Source organism: Manacus vitellinus, unplaced genomic scaffold (assembly GCF_001715985.3).
Source record: "Manacus vitellinus isolate BGI_N305 unplaced genomic scaffold, ASM171598v3 scaffold_0_pilon, whole genome shotgun sequence".
Classification (NCBI taxonomy): domain Eukaryota; kingdom Metazoa; phylum Chordata; class Aves; order Passeriformes; family Pipridae; genus Manacus; species Manacus vitellinus.
The window spans coordinates 51,906,314-51,926,875 of record NW_021938789.1 but is presented as its reverse complement, the minus strand read 5'-3'; the positions used below and the strand labels follow the sequence as shown (position 1 = coordinate 51,926,875).

General features: G+C 39.5%; 1 protein-coding gene across 1 annotated transcript; it reads right to left on the bottom strand.

Annotated features, from left to right (window-relative positions):
• Positions 1-2,784: 2,784 nt before the first annotated feature.
• Positions 2,785-20,287, bottom strand: LOC103763481 (glycerol-3-phosphate acyltransferase 3). The gene is made up of 12 exons (XM_018084989.2): positions 20,132-20,287; positions 13,247-13,319; positions 11,259-11,529; positions 10,040-10,114; positions 9,298-9,387; positions 8,287-8,380; positions 7,916-8,031; positions 6,443-6,498; positions 6,008-6,093; positions 5,115-5,243; positions 3,942-4,021; positions 2,785-3,497 (listed from the first exon to the last, which is right to left on the bottom strand). Exons 1-12 carry the CDS (start codon positions 20,285-20,287, stop codon positions 3,383-3,385), a joined length of 1,341 nt encoding a protein of 446 aa, XP_017940478.1. The 3' UTR covers positions 2,785-3,382.
• Between the last annotated feature and the right edge of the window lie 275 nt (positions 20,288-20,562).

Genomic DNA, 20,562 nt, shown 5'->3' with positions numbered 1-20,562 from the left:
CACACTGTGCTCCTAATAGATAGAAGGCACTTGGTCATCCCTTTATACACATACTCTGTGTGTGTATAGACAGAAAAAAATATTTATTTGTAAATATATATAAAAAGAAACCTCAAAACTCCTGGTCCCATCTTGTATTTGAGTCAAATACGTTCCCGGAGGCCCAGGAAATTTAGAGAACCTTCCTGAAAAATAGGCTCAAATACATTAAGGCAATGGTGGTCATTTACACAGAAATTCACCTTACGCTGCTTAACACTGCATAATTACAATCTGTTTCAGGTTACTTTACCCTTGCAGCAGAGCAGCACAATATACTTTAAACATGAATAGGGGTAACATCCAAATAATCTCTTCTTAATCCACAGATGAAAAGCCAGAAATGAGACAGATGTTGAAGCTATTTCAGTCTGCAGATTTAGTTTAAAAGGGTCAAAACATAATTCACCTTTACAAGTTCTACTCCCAACTGAGGAAAAATTAGGTAATAGCAATGCAAACATTCAAAAACATGTTTTCAGAGGACTCCTTCTCAAGCTGTGATTTTGGAAGCCTGCCTAAGGAAGGAGAGGCATGTTACACGCAGTGACCCAGCCTTTATGGGATTTTGTAGGGTGCCCTTACTTGTCCAAGGCTTCAGGACTCTAAATATAGGGAACACAGCTCCAGCCTGAAACAGGATAACACCCAAGTGACTTAAGGTCCGGAGCCACCCCAGAACCCACACTGTGTACAAAGATTCTGCACTGTGCCTTGACCATGCTGCAGTTTTATTAAGGACCTAAAGGAGGAGTTTTTTGAATAGATCTGGTTTTCCATCCGCACAGTTGATCAAACAGTGATGTCTCTGAAAGTTAGAAACAGCAGCTATGTTCAACTCTCTGTCTCTGACTCACTCACATAGCAAGAGGGTATGATTTTACTGTTACCATGCCCTCCTGCTGGAGGTGTAAGACACACTTATCTGTGGTGTCCTTTTGGATAGTAATCAATTCCTCTATAACCTTATCACTCTAAGGGCAGTATACAATTTCAGGTAAAAGTAATTGCCAAGGCCAGTGCTGATATATTCTGTATTTCATTTGCATTTCAAAAGAATGGAGGAGGTGGACGGTAGGTAAAGAAAGCATCACTAAAAACCACAAACATTTCTTTAAAGCAGGACAAGACAAAATAGTCTCTGTTTCAAGTTAGGCTGGTATTTTTTAGCAGCTAACAAAGCACACTTCACTCATCATTAAGAAGTTCTTGTGTTCATTACTTGCTTTACATTTCCCTATTCTATATGTATGTACCTACTTCACAGAGTTTTCAGCTTTTTTTGTCAAGACAGCCAAAAAATGGCAGAGGAAATACTGACAATCCCACCATCCTCCCACAGATGACATGTAATACTCATACCTTCAGGGGTCTGAGCTATACTTGTACAAGACTTGGAGTCATAGATATGAGGATCACAGATTCAAAGGCTCCTCTTCTCTTTTTTAGCTGGGGAAGTGTAGCAGGCTGAGGAAAAAGGCACATCATCTCCTAATTTCTTACAGAAGCAGAGCCCAGATTAGAATATGTCTCTTCCAACAGTCTTATCTCCCCATATTTTCCTGTCTCTACCCCCTTTTTTTTTTTGCTTACTCAGTTTCCCCTTTTACCTTTGAGCAGGAAGAAAGCACATAGTAGTGTGGGAAGGATGCTCCCCACACTTGTCTTACTGCAGCCTCTGTTAGTGACTCTCAGACAGCAGTCACACAGAAAGAAAATCTCTCAATTTTAAACTCTGGCACACTGAAGAGATTTAACAGTTATCAGGATTGTCTACCACATTTCTTCACATTTTTATACCTAGAAAATAAATCAGCAGCTTCAGCAGCCGTGGAAGCACAGCTTACTACACTCAGGAGCCAACAGCCCTCTTTCACAGCAGGAGAGCCTGAGGCAATTCTCCTCTGTAGACATACTGCTAGCACTCTCCCTACCTGAGTGGCTAAAAGCTTTGTAGAAGAGCAGTTTCTTCTACTGCTTACCTATGACACCAAAATTTGGACTGACTGATCCACCAAAAGGATTCACATACCTGTAACAAAGCCCAGCCTGGCCCCAGAAGAGGAGAGCTCAGTTCCATGCCACTTCTGTGCCATGCAGCCTCAGGGCAGTTATCACCTCTGTTAGCCCCTCCTCTGAATATTAGTTTTCTAGACTCTCCAGGGCTGGGCAAAGCTGTATCTGTGCATCTGTGCCTCTGCAGGGTGTGTTTGTGATCACCACAACAGATCCTTCATCTCTTCATCAATGGGCTCTCATGTAAACCTTATTAACTGTCCTTACCAACATCTCTGTCACAGAGCACCTATCTGTGTGTGTTTCATTAGGGCTATTCAGATCATTTAAGAAGCCAGATCCTTCCATATGGGAGCTACTTACCAGGAGAGCAAATATTTTATACCACTAAATACTGTAAGTGATGGAAATATTTCCATCTCATACTTCTTATGTGCAGTTGTTCTACTTATTTCTGGAGGGTGGGCTTGTCAGAGAGCAAATCCTTAGCCTTCATACTGAGTGGTAACATAAGCAGGTGGTTCTCCAGAAATAATGATAACAGAGGACAATGGATGTCACATCAAATGTTTTCTTTAATTTGGGTAATACATACAAAGAGACACAGAAAGGGACACAACAAAACTAGAAGATAAAATGTAATTTAAAACCACAATATATTTTCTTTGACACTGTCCTTGGCTGTGATTAATTTACCTCAGCATCACACACCCAGGCATCAGGGGCATGCTGCCCTGGACACTGTTATGCTCTTTGTCAGAATAGAAAACTTTCTACATTGCTGTCCCTGGTCTTGTGACATGGAGAGGAAAGTCAGCACGTGTTTTTTTTCCCCCTCTGACATCCAACACTTCCTCTCCAACATACAATTTGGAAAACATGTTTTGGTGAACTGCCTAACTCCTGATGTGAGGAGCTCTCCACAGCAACATGGTTACTGTGGCTGACAGGAACACTGCTAGTCCAAGTCACTGAGACAGCAGGCTAGGACTACAGAGTTGTTTTGTTAGAAGCTAACAGGTAACCATTTAAGTCCTCAAGGTATTGCAAATGTTTTAAAATGGTGTTTTAATAAGCCTAAGTAATTTTATTGCCAATTTTTCTCACTCAACATCGGAGAGAATTTTACTAGTAGATTGTATATTTTCCTATTTATAAAATTAGAGTCTTTTGCATTAAATAAGGATATCTCTTTATGGTTTCCCTGCTGTGCCATATGCAAAATATCTTACAGAGACAGAAGGAAAACATGTTTGGTTTCCTATAAAAACCAGTCTATTTTCTGGTAGAGATAAGTCATGGAAAAATGAGATAAAATAAATACCGTTTAACAAACATTTCCGTTTCCCACAGATCCATTTTCTATTACTATCTGGCAATATTTTTTCTGTTGCTCTTCCTTGAAAGACTCTTTCACCTTTTTCCTTTTTAGTCCCCCATCCCTGAAAAATACAGAAAAGAAAGAGCCTTGAGCTCACTTCAGGGTCAAGGCAGAAAAACATTGCAATATTTAGACCGCGTAGTTTCCACTCTTTAATGTTGGATTTTGTACAACAATGTTAAATGATCTGTACTGCCAAGTCTTACCACACAACAATGCCCTTTCTTAACCCAGCATTTAACAGTCAAATAATTCATTTTCACCTAACACTGCCTGCTGGCTAGATCTACCTGTCAGCTCTATTTCTCTCTATATACTATATTATTCTATTTATTCTAATGGAATGGTTCAAGGAATATTTTCTGGATTTAGTCACTAAGGGTGATGGACTACAGTGCAAGCAAAGCAAATCTGGAAGAAGTTTTAAAGGATTCCAGGCTAATGTTTCAGAATACAGAACACCTTAAAATGCTTTAAACCCAATCTCAGCGGTGTTGCTTCTTACCAAGGAAGCACAGACATTCCTCCCCGAGCAGCAATGGCAGCCTTGACTCTGTTGGCAAAGTGAACAGCATCTTCTTCTTCCTGAAAAATATAGTAATTATTTGCTTTACAACATAAACATTTTTTCTGTGCCTCACTTAAAGACATTTTGTCAGACAGCAGGCACTTCCAGACCCACAAGCCAGATGTGACTTGCAGGGCAGTTCCAGCTGATCCTGGGGAACGCTGCCCAGTTTGCCACCAGTCAGTGCCAAAAAGAGCTAAGTGGAGGCGCTCTGGTTTCTGGGGCAATCTCAAACAACACACAGTATGAGGTCACAGGTCTGGCCAGAGCAGGGGATGTGTCTACTCCCAGTACTTCAGCATGAGTCTGAAGCTGGGAACACACCAACAGGATCCCCCTTGCAGGAGACAGGGTTCTTGAACAGGGTTGGGCCTGGTGCATTCAAATTTTTGTGAGCTCACAGGACTCTGCCCAAACTTCAGAGGACTGAAGATACATGCATTACAGCAGCTTCCCTGCCAAAATTAGGGCTAAGGAAAGACCATGGTAGACAATACCAAACTAGGGCTTTGCTAGAGAAAAAGCCTTGAGCACTTTGTCAGTGTCAGGGTAGTATATAGGGTAGTGGGCTGGGAGGCTCTGCCAAGTTGTGGGGTAAAGCTGCTGGGCAAAGGATTAGCTGGATATGCTGCAGGGCTGAGAAACAAGGTGGTGGGAGGAAGCTGTTACAGAGAACAGGGTGTTGGGAAGATGCTGGTAGTGGGGGGGACACAGAAGGCAGAAGTGACCCTGTATGGAGTGAAGGCCTGAATCTATGTATCCCTTCTAGAGTAAAAACAGGAGGTCTATGCCAGACTGAGGGGCAGGACTCCTGCAGCATAAACCTATGTCTCTTCTAGTCTCAAGGATCAGAAGAAAGCAACTGCATCTGCACCCAAGTAAAGGTTTTAGCAGCAATAGGGAGCACAGTGGAGGAATGTCTGAATATTTTCAAGGTTAGTTTTTATTTGAAGATAACTAACCCACATGAATCCATGCTCAATTTTAAGACTGTAGTGTTGCTTTCTGGTCTTAGTCCATTAAGTTATCAATAAAAATTCACAAACACTATGCATAGTAACACAGACAACATTTTAAAAGCATTTTCAAAACTTAGAAAAGCATAAGTACTTCTTGGACCATCGGTGGCAGGTACCATACGTTACAGACAATAGCCCAGCTGGTCAACAGATTGAAAGTATAGGTCATCATAGAATGCTTTGTGCTGTTCCAGAAGGCGTCTCCAAAGCGGGGGTCATACTGGAAGACAAGAAGAATAAGCACAAGGGCATGATCTGCTACCTTAGTTTAAATCACATAAGCTGCTTTTTTTTCAGCCACAAAGTCACAGTTCAACTTAATAAAAAGGGGTAAATCTACTCACACCTCCTAAAAGAATCAGTTAATTTAAAGTAAAGCTCCAACATTTATTATAAGTTTCTAACATTTTTCATTTACAAGCCATGCAGGACCTCAAACTGTAACAGACCCATTGAAACACAACTGTAACAAGAGATTTACTCAAAATGTAAAGACTTGTCATCTACAGATATGCTGACTATGAAGGTTTAATGAAAAATGTTCACACCACTTTTAATGATTTCCTTAAGATTAGGCAATGTTAGAGTTCCAGAAAAAGTAACTAACATATCTAGATCTAGGGCAACTTGGCTAAAGCTACTCAGAAAGACTTGGAAGTGCTAAGCAAAGTGCCTTTATCCTCAGAGCTCACAAGAGCCAGGAGCCCTAGGACAGAATGAGCAAGCAGAATTGAACACACAACACGGCAAGGGCCACTGTACTTTTCAGGTCGCTCCTAACCAGTTGCAAAGATCCTCAATGAAACATTTCCCATACTGCACTGAACATTGCAAACCATCAAGTTTTTGTTTTCTCAGGGTTTATTCAGTACCTCATTCACACCAAACAAGCCCCTTTATAAGGTTTACACATGAACATCTTCTCTGACACGAGAAGCTTTTGCAAACAATCCTTCCATATTTGGAAAACTGCAGTTACATTACCTTGATTGCTACTGGATGGATGGTCCCTCCTACCTCAAAGCTTCCCTTCTTAAACATCATTACTGATGTGTTGTTAATGCAGGTACCTGGTCAGAATTAAAACAGATGAAGAGCTTAATCCATTCTGAGAAAACTATCAGCAAATGAATCATAAACTGTCTTAAGGAGACTTAAGTTGCCAAAGGAGAAAGTAAGCTTTAGTTCTGGAACAAAATCCCAGAGCCTGTACTCTCTTCCACTATGTTATATGCTAAAGCAAATAGACTGTCATAAAACTGTTGTAAGATACTAGAACTTGACTTTTAATATCTCACAAGAGCTAATTAATTCTACAAACTAAAAACAAACACCTCACTTGTAAAGACTGGATACAATAAACTGCACTCAGTGGCAAGAAGTGAGAAGAGCAATAAAATCAACGTAGTTGTTTCCTACCTTCTGGGAAAATTAAAATGGGTAATTTGGCCTTATCTGCAATGTGTTCTCTAATTCTGTGGAGAGAAAATAAAATTTCACTGTATATTTCATATTTGTATTTGTCCAAGCATCTAAACATCCATTACCTCTTACATAGGACAAGAAAAGCCCTTGCCCTGTTGTCTTTTGCCAGGCAGTAGCCTCAGCTGGGACATGTGATAGTGAGACACAGGCCTGAAACTCTCTCTTGCTAATTACAGAGGTACATTTTTTACAAAACTGTATGAAGTTTCATTTTACCATTTTAACCTAGTTAACATGAAGCCAGAAAATGGTGGTACTTGAAGTCTCTGAAAATAACTTCCCAGGTTGCAGCTATGAACACAGTCGAACTTGCCTGACTGAAGTATATTCCATATTTCTAGTTTTCATGCCTTCTAGGTACATAGCATCAGTTTTACATGTATCTAATGATTCTCTACATCTAGTCAAGTGACAGGTTGCTGTCTTACTACATTAGCTGCATCACTTAAAAACAAATGTATCACCACTAAGCAGATGACTGACACCAAAATCTGTTGTTTTCCAAGACACCCATCTTTCCTATGACTCAAGAGCATGCAGCTCCTCTCCAGTTTCCATTAAAGAACAAAAGCAAAATATCAGATACCATCAAATAAAAAAAATTGAAAAAGGAGAACGATCTAACATAGGGAATCCTTTCCAATTTTCTAAGGACAAACTGTCATAGATACTTTATGTTAGCTGCGTTGCACCCTTTTTCAAGAAGATTTAGAATGACTAAGAACAGTCTCTGTAAACACCTGATTCTATAACAACTGTCATACTGAGTCAATCCTGTTTATGTCCTTCAAGTCCAACATGTTATCTCTGCCAGGAATCAGTATTGCATGTCTTGAGAGCATCATAGGCATTAGGTAAAAATTTTATGATACTACTCCAGGTGCTCTTCCAGCTTCTAGCAGCTAGGTGGTACCTTGGTTATGGGGGTTTTTCTTTGCTGCAATCACTCTCCCTTCATATTGTGATAACAGCAGATACAACCAGCTTTGATGCTCAGAGCTGGTGAGGAAATGTACCAGGACAAGCCATGATCTGGGAAGCAGAAGTGCAGATAGAACTCTGTTTTCAGTCCTGACATCCCAAATCACAGTCTCAAAACTGAATGAATAGGGTCCTGCCTGTGGCAGACAGGGCAACTGTAGCAATGTGGAAATTCCTGGAGGTTATGTGGCAAATGATCAAACATGGAGTAGAATTATTAGAATAGTTTGGGCTGGAAGGGACCTTAAAGATGATTGCTACACCCTGCACCTTCTCTGACAGAGCAGTTCCAAACCTGACACTGATGACAACCTACAGCTGCCCACCAAGGAGAAATGCAGGGTAAGAGCAGCCTCAGCTTACGCTTGAACCTCACAATTACTAGACTTGACCAGACAATTAAGCAAACAGCTCACACTACCTTACTTTTTCCTCACCAGATGACGGTCTTTCATTTCCGAACGTTCAAACACGACATGCTGACCCGTCCGCATGCAAGACTTTTGAATGAGTCCTATAAGCCCTCCGTGTGCCTGGCCAACCTGCAAGACCAAAAGAAACTTGTTACTACGCAAATGCACACACGCATCTGTTTCTAAGCTTAATCACAAATTGTACCAATTCTCTTGGTCATAAATGCACACACACTTGCCTGCATGCGCTTTCTTGCAGTCCAAAATGCGAGTTTGAATGCCATCAAATCCCCCTCTTTCGACCAGTTAGTTTACCCTCTTCCCCAACACCACATCTACAGGCATCTCAACATTACTGATATTTACCAACTCTCTTGTTCATACCAAGGAATAGCATCCATCGCTGACCAGGATTAGGACATCTAATGGAGATGTGTGGTTGGCTACACAGATGCCTCCTTGCTGTGGTCTGTTTTCCCTGCAATGACAACCATAAAGGTAATTATTAAACATTTATTCTCCAGACTACAGGCCCCATCAGATGACCCATCCAGCAGGCATACATGCACAATCAAGACTGAGTGACAAAAGCATTTCAGGCCCATGGCTTATCTGCAAATCCGTAGGAAGTGAGAGAACACAAAACATTTTAAAATACTAGTATTACAGCATATATGTTAAAATTTCTGGTAGTACATTGCAGCAGATAAGTCATCTTCCCTCATACTTTTGAGAGTCCCTTCACATTTCAGCAGTTCTGGCATTTCACCAAAACCAGTTTCCTTTTAGCTGAAAATATGAGATTTCCCTGGATATGCATTTTAGCTGCATATATTACCATTCACAGAGGTATGTATCAAAGAATATTTGGACACCAAAATTCTAAAAGCAAAGGCGCTGCAGCATGATTTTGCTTTTCTTTCTAAAGCACAAACAAGATATTTCAGAAGCCTCCATGACATAAAGCATACCATTAAGCAAGCAAGACACTACAAAGATTTACCAAAATACCTCCCATAACTTACTTCAGGAGAGAGCACAAAGAATTAGTTACTAAACAAATTGGTTACTGGGACAGATGAGCATTTTATGGCAATATTTTTGCATGTGGTTAAAACAAGTTCATGGCAAACATTGAAAAATGTCTAAGTGCCTATTTAACCAGGAATGCAAGTACTACTTCACCTACACATACCCTGCCACTACACAACAGAAGACACAATAGGGCATGCAAACATCCTGACAGAGTCTAGATGATCCAAACAGCTTTTTGGATAAATTATGCCATCATAGTATCCATGCAGTAATGGAATAAGAATCCTTCTCTGAAACTTGAGACATTAAGTACTGTAAGAATGAATACCAACCCACTGAGAGCAGATTGGAACCACTTACCTGTTGTGAAAATGAACAAGACCACTCAGACATCGGACACCTAGTGTGGCACATATCATCTGAACCTGGTTGCTCAGCCAGCCTTTAACTCTAAAAGAAATGAAGCCATACATACATTTCCAGTTCTATATAGTCAGCCATAGAACACTCCAATGTAAACTCTCCAGATTATTCCAAATACCTGTTACTACAAAGCCCATACTAAGAGGATTCTCTGCAGTAACAATACCACACAGAAGGAGCTCATTGGTATCAGAGATATTCTTGATCCACTCTCTTACTGTAATCTATTCTAAATCCACCAGATTCAAAGCAGAGAAGATAATAGGGTTTTGTTTTATAGATTACTTCTCATTCACTAACATAAATTTAATATAGCAGTATCTAGCTGGTGAATCACATTCGAGTTTCTTGCAGTGAGAAGACACAATCTCAAAGTATTAATATGGAATTGCTCAGGACAGGTGATTTAATTGCCCTGTTCTGACTCAGGTAGAGCATACTCTATTTTATTCTCTAAGACATGCTTCCAGCAGTATCTATCTGGCTTACATTGCATGTCTGCTTTCAGATACCATTGCCATACTCTCTCTCATAGCACTCTGTAAGTTTACAGTAGAGAAAAAGTCATCCCATGATAGTCCGCATTAATCCTCTGGCTACAAGCAGAGTGTTCCAACTACTAGTTCAAATCCTTAAAGAAATTAAAAAGAAATCAGTAGAGCCCTCAGCAAACACCTACCTGCCATTTGGAAACTGTCCTACTACCATACTGGCCAACACCAGCAACAGGATGCTGAAAACAGACAAGCAGACGCTACAAAGTAAAATAATCTTAATTAAATGCTAAGAAGCGAAACTGGAAGAGTAAGCAAGAAAAAACATTTTATTTGGCCCTTTGATCCATTTCACAATGCTTCCCTCCACCATAATAGCATCTAACTAGCAATAGAAACCACTAAAGGCCAACGGGACAATACAAGCACATGTTTTCACGCAATTAATCCTGCACGGGTTACAAAACCTTGTGCTGCTTGGAGCCTAACTTCCATAAAGCACCATGCTCTGATCTGAAAGTATCACATGGTGAAGAAGCCATGGTGTTCAAAGAGGACAACAAGTAGTGGCTGGTGTTCTTTTATGCAGGTGAGATTTCTCAGGGCCAAAAGGGTCTCAGAATGTAATTTTTGAAAACTTATCCAGATATTTCAGTATGTATTTCCACTCTAAAAGGATGAAAATTAAATTCTGTTGGTTACTAATGGCTCACTCAACCAGTATATTGAAGCCATTTCTACACAGATGTTGTCTTCTTAAGCTGTATATCTAAGTTTACAGGCAGGTATATGTGCTTGGCTATGTGACTGGTACAAAATTCCACCATGCACTTCAGCTAGGTTATAAGTATATTGCCCACCCGTCAAAAGAATAAGGAATTTTAAAAGCTCCTGTTGTTTGCAAGAATGCATGAATATTTGTAGTGGTTTGGTCAATATGACAAAGGTTGGGTTTGCTTAATAGACAATTTTAAAATGCTGAACATTTAATACATTCCAAGTGGATGTCTCTTTTTTTCCCTCCATTCAGCCCTATGCCCCATGAACACTGGCTTTGCTTCAAATCCCAAGTGTTCAGCACACAGTCTCCCTGTCTCTTAGGCAAGTAGAGCCTGATCCTTTCAGTTGAAACAGCTGTTACTTTACCCGACAAAAAGATATCCAGTTTATTCCTATACAGTTTTGCTGGATTTTAAAAACAAATTAATTACTAATTACTATTAATTAAATACTAATCAAACATATGGAACATGGGAAATTTACATCTTTGGCACCTCTTTTTTTTCTTTTAAGGATATTTGAGTTTAGATGGCATCTTGGAAAACAGACAAAAGCCACATTATTTCACAACTTCCCTGAAAAGTAACATGAAAAGCAGATCCCAGCGAATTACATCTGGCTCACCGAAAAGGCAGCAGGAGACAATACCGAATTAGGATCCCAATGACCCACACAACAGTGAGTTGCCAGCTGACACGGTGCAAGTTGGCATTGGTTCTGCTGAGGAGGTTCCAGGACACCAGTTCCTCGGAGGAGAACCGTCGAGTGACTTCATCTTCTGCAACTGCCTCACACCCCTTCTTGGAGAAGTACATAACATCAGCAAGGCTGAAGCACCCTTGGCACCGGCCAGCAATCTCCTCTTCCATGGGGGTTTCGTCTCTCTGGATGATCCCTGCATGAGGAAATGAGTCCTCCTTCCACACGGTGAAATGAACAACATGGGTTCCAAAGAGAGTAAAATACACGTGCTTTTTAGAAATAGCTTTCCTCCTACTCAAGCACCATAATTGCATTGTTATGCCTCATTTATGTACTGAACATTTAATTCCACAAGTTACTTCTCTAACCCTATGCCATATAACCCCCCCCTAAATTGCTGAGGAAAGAGAAAAGCATTCAGATCAAGCTGCAAATAAAATCTTGAGCACAACACCTACTTCATTGTCATTTACCAAACAACATATGTACACACACCTAGAAATGTCAACAATGCACTGCCAAGGTTGCAGATCCCTCCTGGTGCCCTGACTCAGATTCAGCCAGTGCTTGTATACTTATTGTTCTTGTTGCTGTTGATTAGTTTTACTTTTTTCCAGCTGTAACAAACTCCTTCCTCTGTATTTTTTTTCAGAACCATCTTTCTCCCCCTATCCCTTCTCCTTTAACAGTCCCCTCACTAACAAGGAATTGGAAGTGTCTAGATTTCCCCCGACCCCCAAAACATGCATGGTGTAACACTGCATGTTGTTCTTCCAGACACATTGTGCTGGAAGAATAAAAACACATTCATGTTCTTCTATTTGTAAAATTACACCCCATCGGACAACCACACAACAAGTTTCAGTATGTTTGCTGAGGTCACTCTGAGACCAGATTCTTATCTGGCTGGTTGAAGTGACTAAAATTGTCTTGATTCATACCAGCTAACACTTGGCCTTCTCGTTTGCCTTTTGTTTTTTGTTTTGGTTTGGTTTTTTTTCCTGGTTTCGTTTCTGTTTTTGTTTTCTTTTGTTTGTTTGTGGGGGGTTTTTTGGGGTTTTTTTGTTTGGTTTGGGGTTTTTGTTTTGGTTTTTTTGGCTTTTGGTTGTTATGTGGGGTTTTTTGTTTGTTTTTGTTTGTTTGTTTATTTGGGTTTTTTTTTGGAGGGGGTGTATTGGATGACATTAAATGCGCATTACTCAAAATACACTTAATTTCTCTTAATCAATATACTACCCCCCACCAGAATCACAAAACTTTCCTCCAGCTGCACTTCAGTCAAACTTTCAACATCCAGGAAATCATCAGACCCAAAACTTATTAGCTGACAAACTAAGCAGTCTACACGACTAATGACTAAAAATGGCACTACAAGTAAAAGGATTACCATGAGAACTTAACCCACTCCCCTCTGGTCAAAGAAGAAAGGAAAAATAGCTGGGGGAAAAAATTACTCAGATTTTATCCTCATGCCTAGACAAGAATGCAAAATTTAACTGTGATCCATGGGATGCTGTAACTCCTTCACTTGAGAGACCCTGGGTTTTTTGCATGCGAGGAGTTAAAGAAACAAAAGAGAATCCATGCAGAGCAAAGTCAAGAGCAATGAACACTCATTCAGTCTTGTAAAGAGAGAGCTGATGGAGTCAGAAAGAACAAAATACTCATGAAAACAGGGACAGCTTCCCAAATGCTTATCAGCAATGTCTTTCTATACCCACACTAGTCTCTAGGTCCTTTTATTCAAGAAGACTCAATAATTTGCAGATTATCTTGCTTATAACATCCTTCTGTAGCTTTGTAACTTCAACAGTTATTTGCCCATCAAACTCCTTCCTAAGTAAGATTTTTAAATAGTTGCCTTTTCACAAGATGAATAGTGCTGTGTCCCCTTCATCCAGAGATCTTACCAGTGGAGATTAAATTTTCAAGTGCCAGCGCCTTCTGCTTTTTTACTCCCTCCTCAATCTGCAGGGTGGCCCACTGTTCCCAAAACAAGAAAAGTAGATGTTGATGGTTTTAATTTCATCATTTCTAGACATTCTGTAATTACCTTAGGTGAGTTGTCTGAGCCTCTTTTACTCCTACACGGTCTTAGATTTTCATTTTTCAAAGTGAGCCTGAAGGCTGTCCTGCACACCTCCTGTTTCATTTGTTACATAGACTACCTTTCGCCATTTCCAGGAAAAATTGTTTGGCTCAAACTTCTTTTCAGGACACAGTTGTTTTTCTTCTGGAGGCTCAACAAATTACTGAACTACCTGAAAGACTATGAGATCCATGGGTCCAAAACTCTCTCTTTTCCACTTAGCTTCAGGCAACAGGGTTATGCAAAATACTATCACTGACATCAGAGAGATGCTGAAAAAATAGATCTAAAAAAATTAATTTTAAAGAATAAAAGAGATTACCTCATTTTTAGGGCATTAATGTGATTTCTGTTAACAGAAAACAGAGGCAGCAACATTTTGTATCCATGGTATTTCTGAAGAAGTAGCTTTGGTAATGGGTTTTCACCCTTCCCTGTCTTCACCTTTTTGAGCTAAACCAAGTTTCTCCTCCCTGCACAGAACATCATAAAACTCTCCATTAGCAAATCAAATATACCAATACACCTAATTTTTCAAGTTTTCATAGTTTTGAATGTTTTCATCATACATATATAAATAGTAGCTCTAGTTGAGTCCTAGAGCTTCCTGTATTTATGTCAACATATCTGGCCTAACAAAGGACACCGGATGCCTGAGTGTAGGCTCTGCTCATTATCAAAGAATCAACAACCCACTCATCTTATGCCTTCACCTGCTATTAAAGCTACCCATCTACAACAGATAAGGATAATCCATCTGCTTCAGGATAAACTCCTGCTTAAAGTGTATTTCCTTCTTACTGATGTGTGCAGCCATTTAAGTCACCACAAAGCTGATCTCAAATAGTCTTCACTACACTACAATGTGTTGCATGTGCCAACAATATCAATTAGCTTTTTTGCCATCCTGAAGTTTTGCATGCTCTCTACCAGCTCCTTCTGTAGCATTAAAGTCAGTAAAAAAAGGGATACTTTGCCAAGGCGTAATTAGGATATTTTAGTTACCCTTAGTTGACTTTTTCTTACCAGCCATCTTAAAAGAAAAGAAAAAAGTGAAAGCAGAATAGGCTTTGATGGGATATTTTAAACTCCATGTAAACCATCTGTTATAACACCATAAAACAAACAAACAAAATCAAAAAAGAAGAAATTAAAAAAAAAAAATCCCATACCACAGCCCTTCACTATACTTCCCAATTACTCTCTTGAAAAGGTCAACTGGTACATCACCTGTCTCAATCTTTTGCAACACATGAAGAGTCAGAATTGTGGAGCCAGGGGATGTCATGAAAACAGCAGCCCACACACTGAGAAATGAAAGAACATCCGGAACAGGTACAGCAGTGTTGCAAAAGACAGTAAAGGCAGACATGTGGCAAATTTAACCTCTTTATAATGTACTGCTGGTTCTCACCCCTTCCCCAATATTCTTTTAGGATGCTTGTATGGCATGAGGGAGGAAAATAAATAAAAAAATCACTGAGCTTGACAAATAAAGCCTTTTTGCCTTACTCTCTGCTTTCCTGTCTCCTGTCTACCACCCTTATCTTGCCTATCAGAGTCCTCCTACGTAGAGAGGCACCTGGCAGCCAGCAAGCACTGCGAGAAATGAGCTTGCTCATACTGTCCTAGAGGATTTGGAATGCCTCAAGGAGGCTGGCTTTTGATTGCCAAATAGAAAAAGGGTGATAATTACTGACCAAGCTGACTCAAAATATATGTTAACTAATTTAAATGAGTAAGACAAGTCAAAACCAACAAAAATTTATAAAGATTACTAGTAAAATATAAAGTCTTGACTCATAGAACAGAGAAAGAGTGAGACAAAAGTGGCTGTAACTAAATGGTCAAGGCTACAAAGACGAGGGGACAAGGCAGAAGAGAAGGAGCTTTCAAGGGCTAAACAGTTACACAGGGCTTGTCAGCTTGGCCAAGATGGCAGGGGACAGAGGTCTACAAAATCTGGACTGGCACAGGGCAAGTGTATAAGGTACAGTTATCTGTTTTCTCTTCTAATACAAGAACTGAGGTTCATCATATAAAAGTGTTGGGCAGAGTGTATGAGCAAGAAAAAGGCGATATATTTCCACAAAACACAGTTAAGTTGTGAGTTCATTGTCCAGAACATGTCACCAGAGATCGTTTGAAATGGGAGCAGTTACAAAAAAAACATGGATGAAAATTATTGTGGAACACAAAACCCTCCCAGCTCATGAACTGGCATGGGAGACTGAGGCAACAAGGAGTGAGGAGGGAATCTGACCATACAACCACCCAGCTCTTCAGCTTTTCATCGAGCAGTTGAATTGAAGCCTGTCAAACTGTCTGTCTGGGTCAAACTCTGGACTGACTCAGCAGACTAGCTACTATGTTGTTCTGCATTCAGTTGCACCTGTACGTATAATTTGTTTTTAAAAATGAAATAAGTCTTTGCGATCACCTTTGTATTGCACAGCATTGAGACAGAGCTGTCATGCTGGTCTTTGTTGCAAAACAGTAATGAAAGGATGTTTTAAATGCCTTACAAAAAAAAAAAAAAAACCAGATGTTGCAACTAACACAGAATTTGAGTATTAAATGTAGCAACTTCATTCCTAAGTTTGCTGACTGAACGAGAACTCAGCTGCTGTGCTTTCCTCACTTCCATTTCTGAAGCGATGAGGACACAAGGAGTCCAAACATCCAATGGTTGATCCCAGATGGAATACTGAAGACCTGAGAGCTTAACTCCAACAGTCCATTTGTTTGAGCTTCCTGTAATTACATTCTAAACAAAATAAGAATGCCCAATACTTGGTTATATTAATTACTTTCTTCATAGTACCTGACAGGAAAAACTATACAATATGGAACGTTGATTTTCTGAAATCTCACTTTTTGTGTTTTTTATGAGGGTTTTGCAGTTTTTCCTCCCTTTTCCATTTAAAGTACTCCATTTTTCTATACTATGTAATAATTCAGTTTTTCATCTCTTCCCATATTTTACTACCTCTTCTCCCATATTCTTACAAGAGGTTTTTCTAGTCACTCATTACACCGGCTTTTCTCAATCCTTTTCTCATGTGTGACAAAGGCTTTGGGGCAATTACTCCCCACAGTCTTCCAATACAATGGCAAAGAGAAGGTCAGTAGGTTTTTAGCACAAACTAAAATCACCATCTAAGATCGAGCAATTGGGACCTTTTCATCCAACAGTCCTTTCTGGCTGGCCTCATTTCCCCTTTCACATCACAACCAAGAACCCAGATCAAATGATCTCAGTATTACATTGCATGTCAGAGAGAATGTGACTGCCCACCATCAGATTGTGAAAAGGACTCACAAATCTCCTGCCTGCTTTAGTGAGAGCTGATGAAATAGGTTAAGAAGGGTCACAAACATTTGTTTGGAACAGGAGCACAGGTGTAATTTGTTTGGGCTTTGTTGCAGAGGCTAGCTTAGGATAGCCATGTATTTGAAAGCAAGGCAGGGAGCTTCTTTCACTAGTTTAAGTGTCAGCAACATCTGCCCATACTCCAGCGGGAGTTTACAGCATATTAGCTACCTCCATGTAGCTATCAATTCAAAGACTATTCACAAGTATTAGATGTCTTTCCTACATGTGAGTATTTCTCAAGAAACAGCAATGCTCCAATTTCATACAGAAGTTCAGAACTCAAAATTCCAGAAGATTCTTGGCAAATAGAGCTACGGCTGTTCAATATGTTTCTTTGACTCTCCACAGGACTGCGAGAGCAAAGGCATTTTCTTTTGGAACAGCTGGAATACCGTCCCTAGAACGGCTTCGCTAGTATTGTCATTTCCATCAAACTCTGATATAGACGAGCAAGTACAAACTCACAGAAAACACATTATTTACAAATAGAAGTTTACAAGCATATGGGAAAAAGTAACCTTATCAGAAATCAAACCACATTCATCTTTATCACTTCTAGACGGTACAAATTATTTCCATACATGATTACATCTTTTCCATTTGTTCCAGTCACTGTTCACAGTGCTAAAACACTTCAGTGAAGTCAAGAAATCAAATTGACTTATCTCATCATATGCCACCATTACTCATTGCTTAGTAATAGATCTGAAAACTTAAGCTTTATTCTAAAACACATTTTTTTTTTGCTCCCAGCAAATTCAGTAAAGGCTACAGATATGCTTTCTTTGAAAAATATTTTCTGACTTTGAAGTCCTCGATTTCAATCTCTACTTTTTTATTTTTCTCAAGCTGACAAACATGGAGGAAAATAAAACATGTTTTCCCTCTGCCTCCCTATTTGCCACCTACAGCTGTAAGAAACAAATATAAAGTGTTTCCAAGTGAGAAGTTTTCTGTTAATTTTGCAGGTCTACGTAACAGACTAAATCAAATGCAACATAATGGAGAATCCAGTCATAGTGCTCAAGGTTGGATTTTTTTGCTGAAATATCAACCAGTTGTTTGGTACTTCCTAAAGCACTGATATTCCTGCAATATAATCCATAGTGTGCTAATATATGACTAAGCATCTGCTCTTAGCATTTTCATCTTAGCTATCCGGTTTGGCATCCTATTTCGCCATTCCGGATAAAAACAGGAAACATGGTCTGTCTCTATGCATTACCCCATTAGCAATATCTCAGGTAGATAATGTCACAGCTGGAAACCAGTCCACCCTTCACTGGGCTTTCAATGTCAGGTTGTTAATTTCTCAAACAAGCGGTGCATAGAAGCCTGCTTTAAAGCTGACTGTATCCCAAGCTGCAATTTTGGCCATATTCTGAGGAATGAGCCCCAGGACTCAGAGAATAGGCCCAGCAATTACATGCACAAGCTTTAACCCAGCATTTCCCAGCCGTACTCTTCCCTGCAAAGAGCCTAGTGGGCCACAGCACAAGCAAAGGTGACCTAAAATTCCCTCCCTCCTCTCTCCCTCCCATTTCCCCCCAAAATAGCTCTTAGTTACTCTTTTGGCACAACGAGAAGCATTTGAGCAATACTTCAAAGAAAGTAGTTGGAATTACCTATCAGATGAAAACAGAGGAAACTCCTTTTTTGCCCATCGAACAATTAGGGAGCAACTTTGAACTAAAACACAAAACAAGCCAGTCTGAACTGCAGTGCATGGAGTTGTGCTGCTCCTGTTATTAGCTGCTGTGGCCACAGGGAACTAAACATAAAAGGCTCACCTGATTACATAACAATTAACTTTTTAATTATTTCTTTTTTGATAAATTGATCCTCCACATTGTGAACACAAAATTGTCATGCTTATAACCTGTTACAAAAACTGTGGAAAGAGAAATATCTAATGTGCTTCACAAAAGAAGTGCCTTCCTATATAAAGCAAACACTGAGTGGGTCAAATGTCTCTCAAAGCTGGAAAGTGCACAGAGTGGGGGGAAAAATACAGAAGTTATTTTAATGTCTGGCAACTGCAGCAGCAAGACCTGTCCAAAGACCTTCTCAGATTTGGTATAAGAGTGCCAAGAAGAAGGTACCAAGAAGAATTTAATTAGCATACCACTAGTTGATTAAAAAAACATATGATGTATAAAGGCCAATATTACACATAGCCACTCCAGGCAGTCATTTGTCATTAACACTGGTATCTGAAAAAGCAAGTAACCCTAAACTTTGCAGACCTGTGCACTATGCTAAATGTTGTTCATACAGCTGAAGACAGATCCTGCCCAAGAGCTCTTAATCAGCATTAAAATGAAACAAAATAAAAAACAAACACTCAAACAAACACAAACAAGCAAACAAAAAGAGACAGAAGAATTATAAGACAGAAAAAAAGACAGAATTGGCAAGGTAAGATGGTTATGATATTAACTATATCACATGGCTACAGACATTTTATGCTGCACAAATAGATGACTCCAACAGTTTAATAATAATAATAGCAATAATACTAGTAATGTGTTTTCTGCCACAAGTAGAAAGTATATTCACAGAAAGCAGGTTTATGCCAGAAGCACAAAGTTAATCTACTGGAAAATGGAAATCCTTCACTGTTCAGTATGATGAATTCACTGCACCTACTTCTGGCTAATGATGGATACGAAAAGTCAAACTTGAAAAACTAAATGGAATTATGGCTTATTAAAACCCCCAGAAACCTCTTACTGATAGCAGCAGAATTAGGATCTTAGCCATGATCAGTTCATCCCTAGAAAAATTACACTTTTAGAAGGTTGCACAGATTCCTCGAGTCTCGTACAACAGAACTTGTAACTGCTTGATCCTCCAGATTCACATCTGGAAGAAGCAACACACAGAGTGAATATTCTTACCTAGAATATTAATACCATGTAAATAAAATAATCCAAATAAAACCACTGAATCTTATGCACATCTAAAATACATGTTCTTATTACTTACCAAGTCCCATAAACTAATACCTCTTTATATCTGACTTTTCATGAGTATGCTACTTGCATGAAGTACTTTAACCAGCCTGAACTAGAATAGATCATGGAGTCTCTATTTTAATCCAAGAAAACCTCAAACCAGCAGCAGATTATATGTAAGCCAGCACATAACTAGATATCATTAAAGACACTGCTCAAAGTCTATCATGTAAAACAAAGCTTCAAACAACACAGCCAAGTTAATGGAATTCTCTCTGCTGACTTTTATGGCTTCTATAAAAAATGTACAGATTTTATTATTAAACATGTCCTGTAGCAAACACATACCTTTTGAGCCTAATTCTCAACTTACCTCTAATATTTTTATTACAATATTCACATAGAAATGAGAAATCCCCAATGACACTCGGAACATCGAAGGCAACAAAACTAACACCACAAACAAAATCATCCAGATTGACAAAATCTTGCTTTCTGCAAGACCATGGCCCTCTCTATTTTCTTCCATGCTTACTCTTCCAAAATGCCAACCAGCTGCCTTTCTGAGAATATATGCTCATCCGTAGTGGAGAATCTAGCAAGCTTCCAGAGATAGAGCCAAATAAGAATTACACATTCTAAGAGCCAAAGTTATGTCTAGGTGAAGGCTGCTGCTCTCTGAACCTGACACCACAGATACTCTCAATGATAATGTGATTTCTACCCTTTATCCCACCCTAACTCCACCCACTTCCTTGTAATTGATAAGCATTTACTCACCAGGGGAGAACAAAAAAAAAAAAA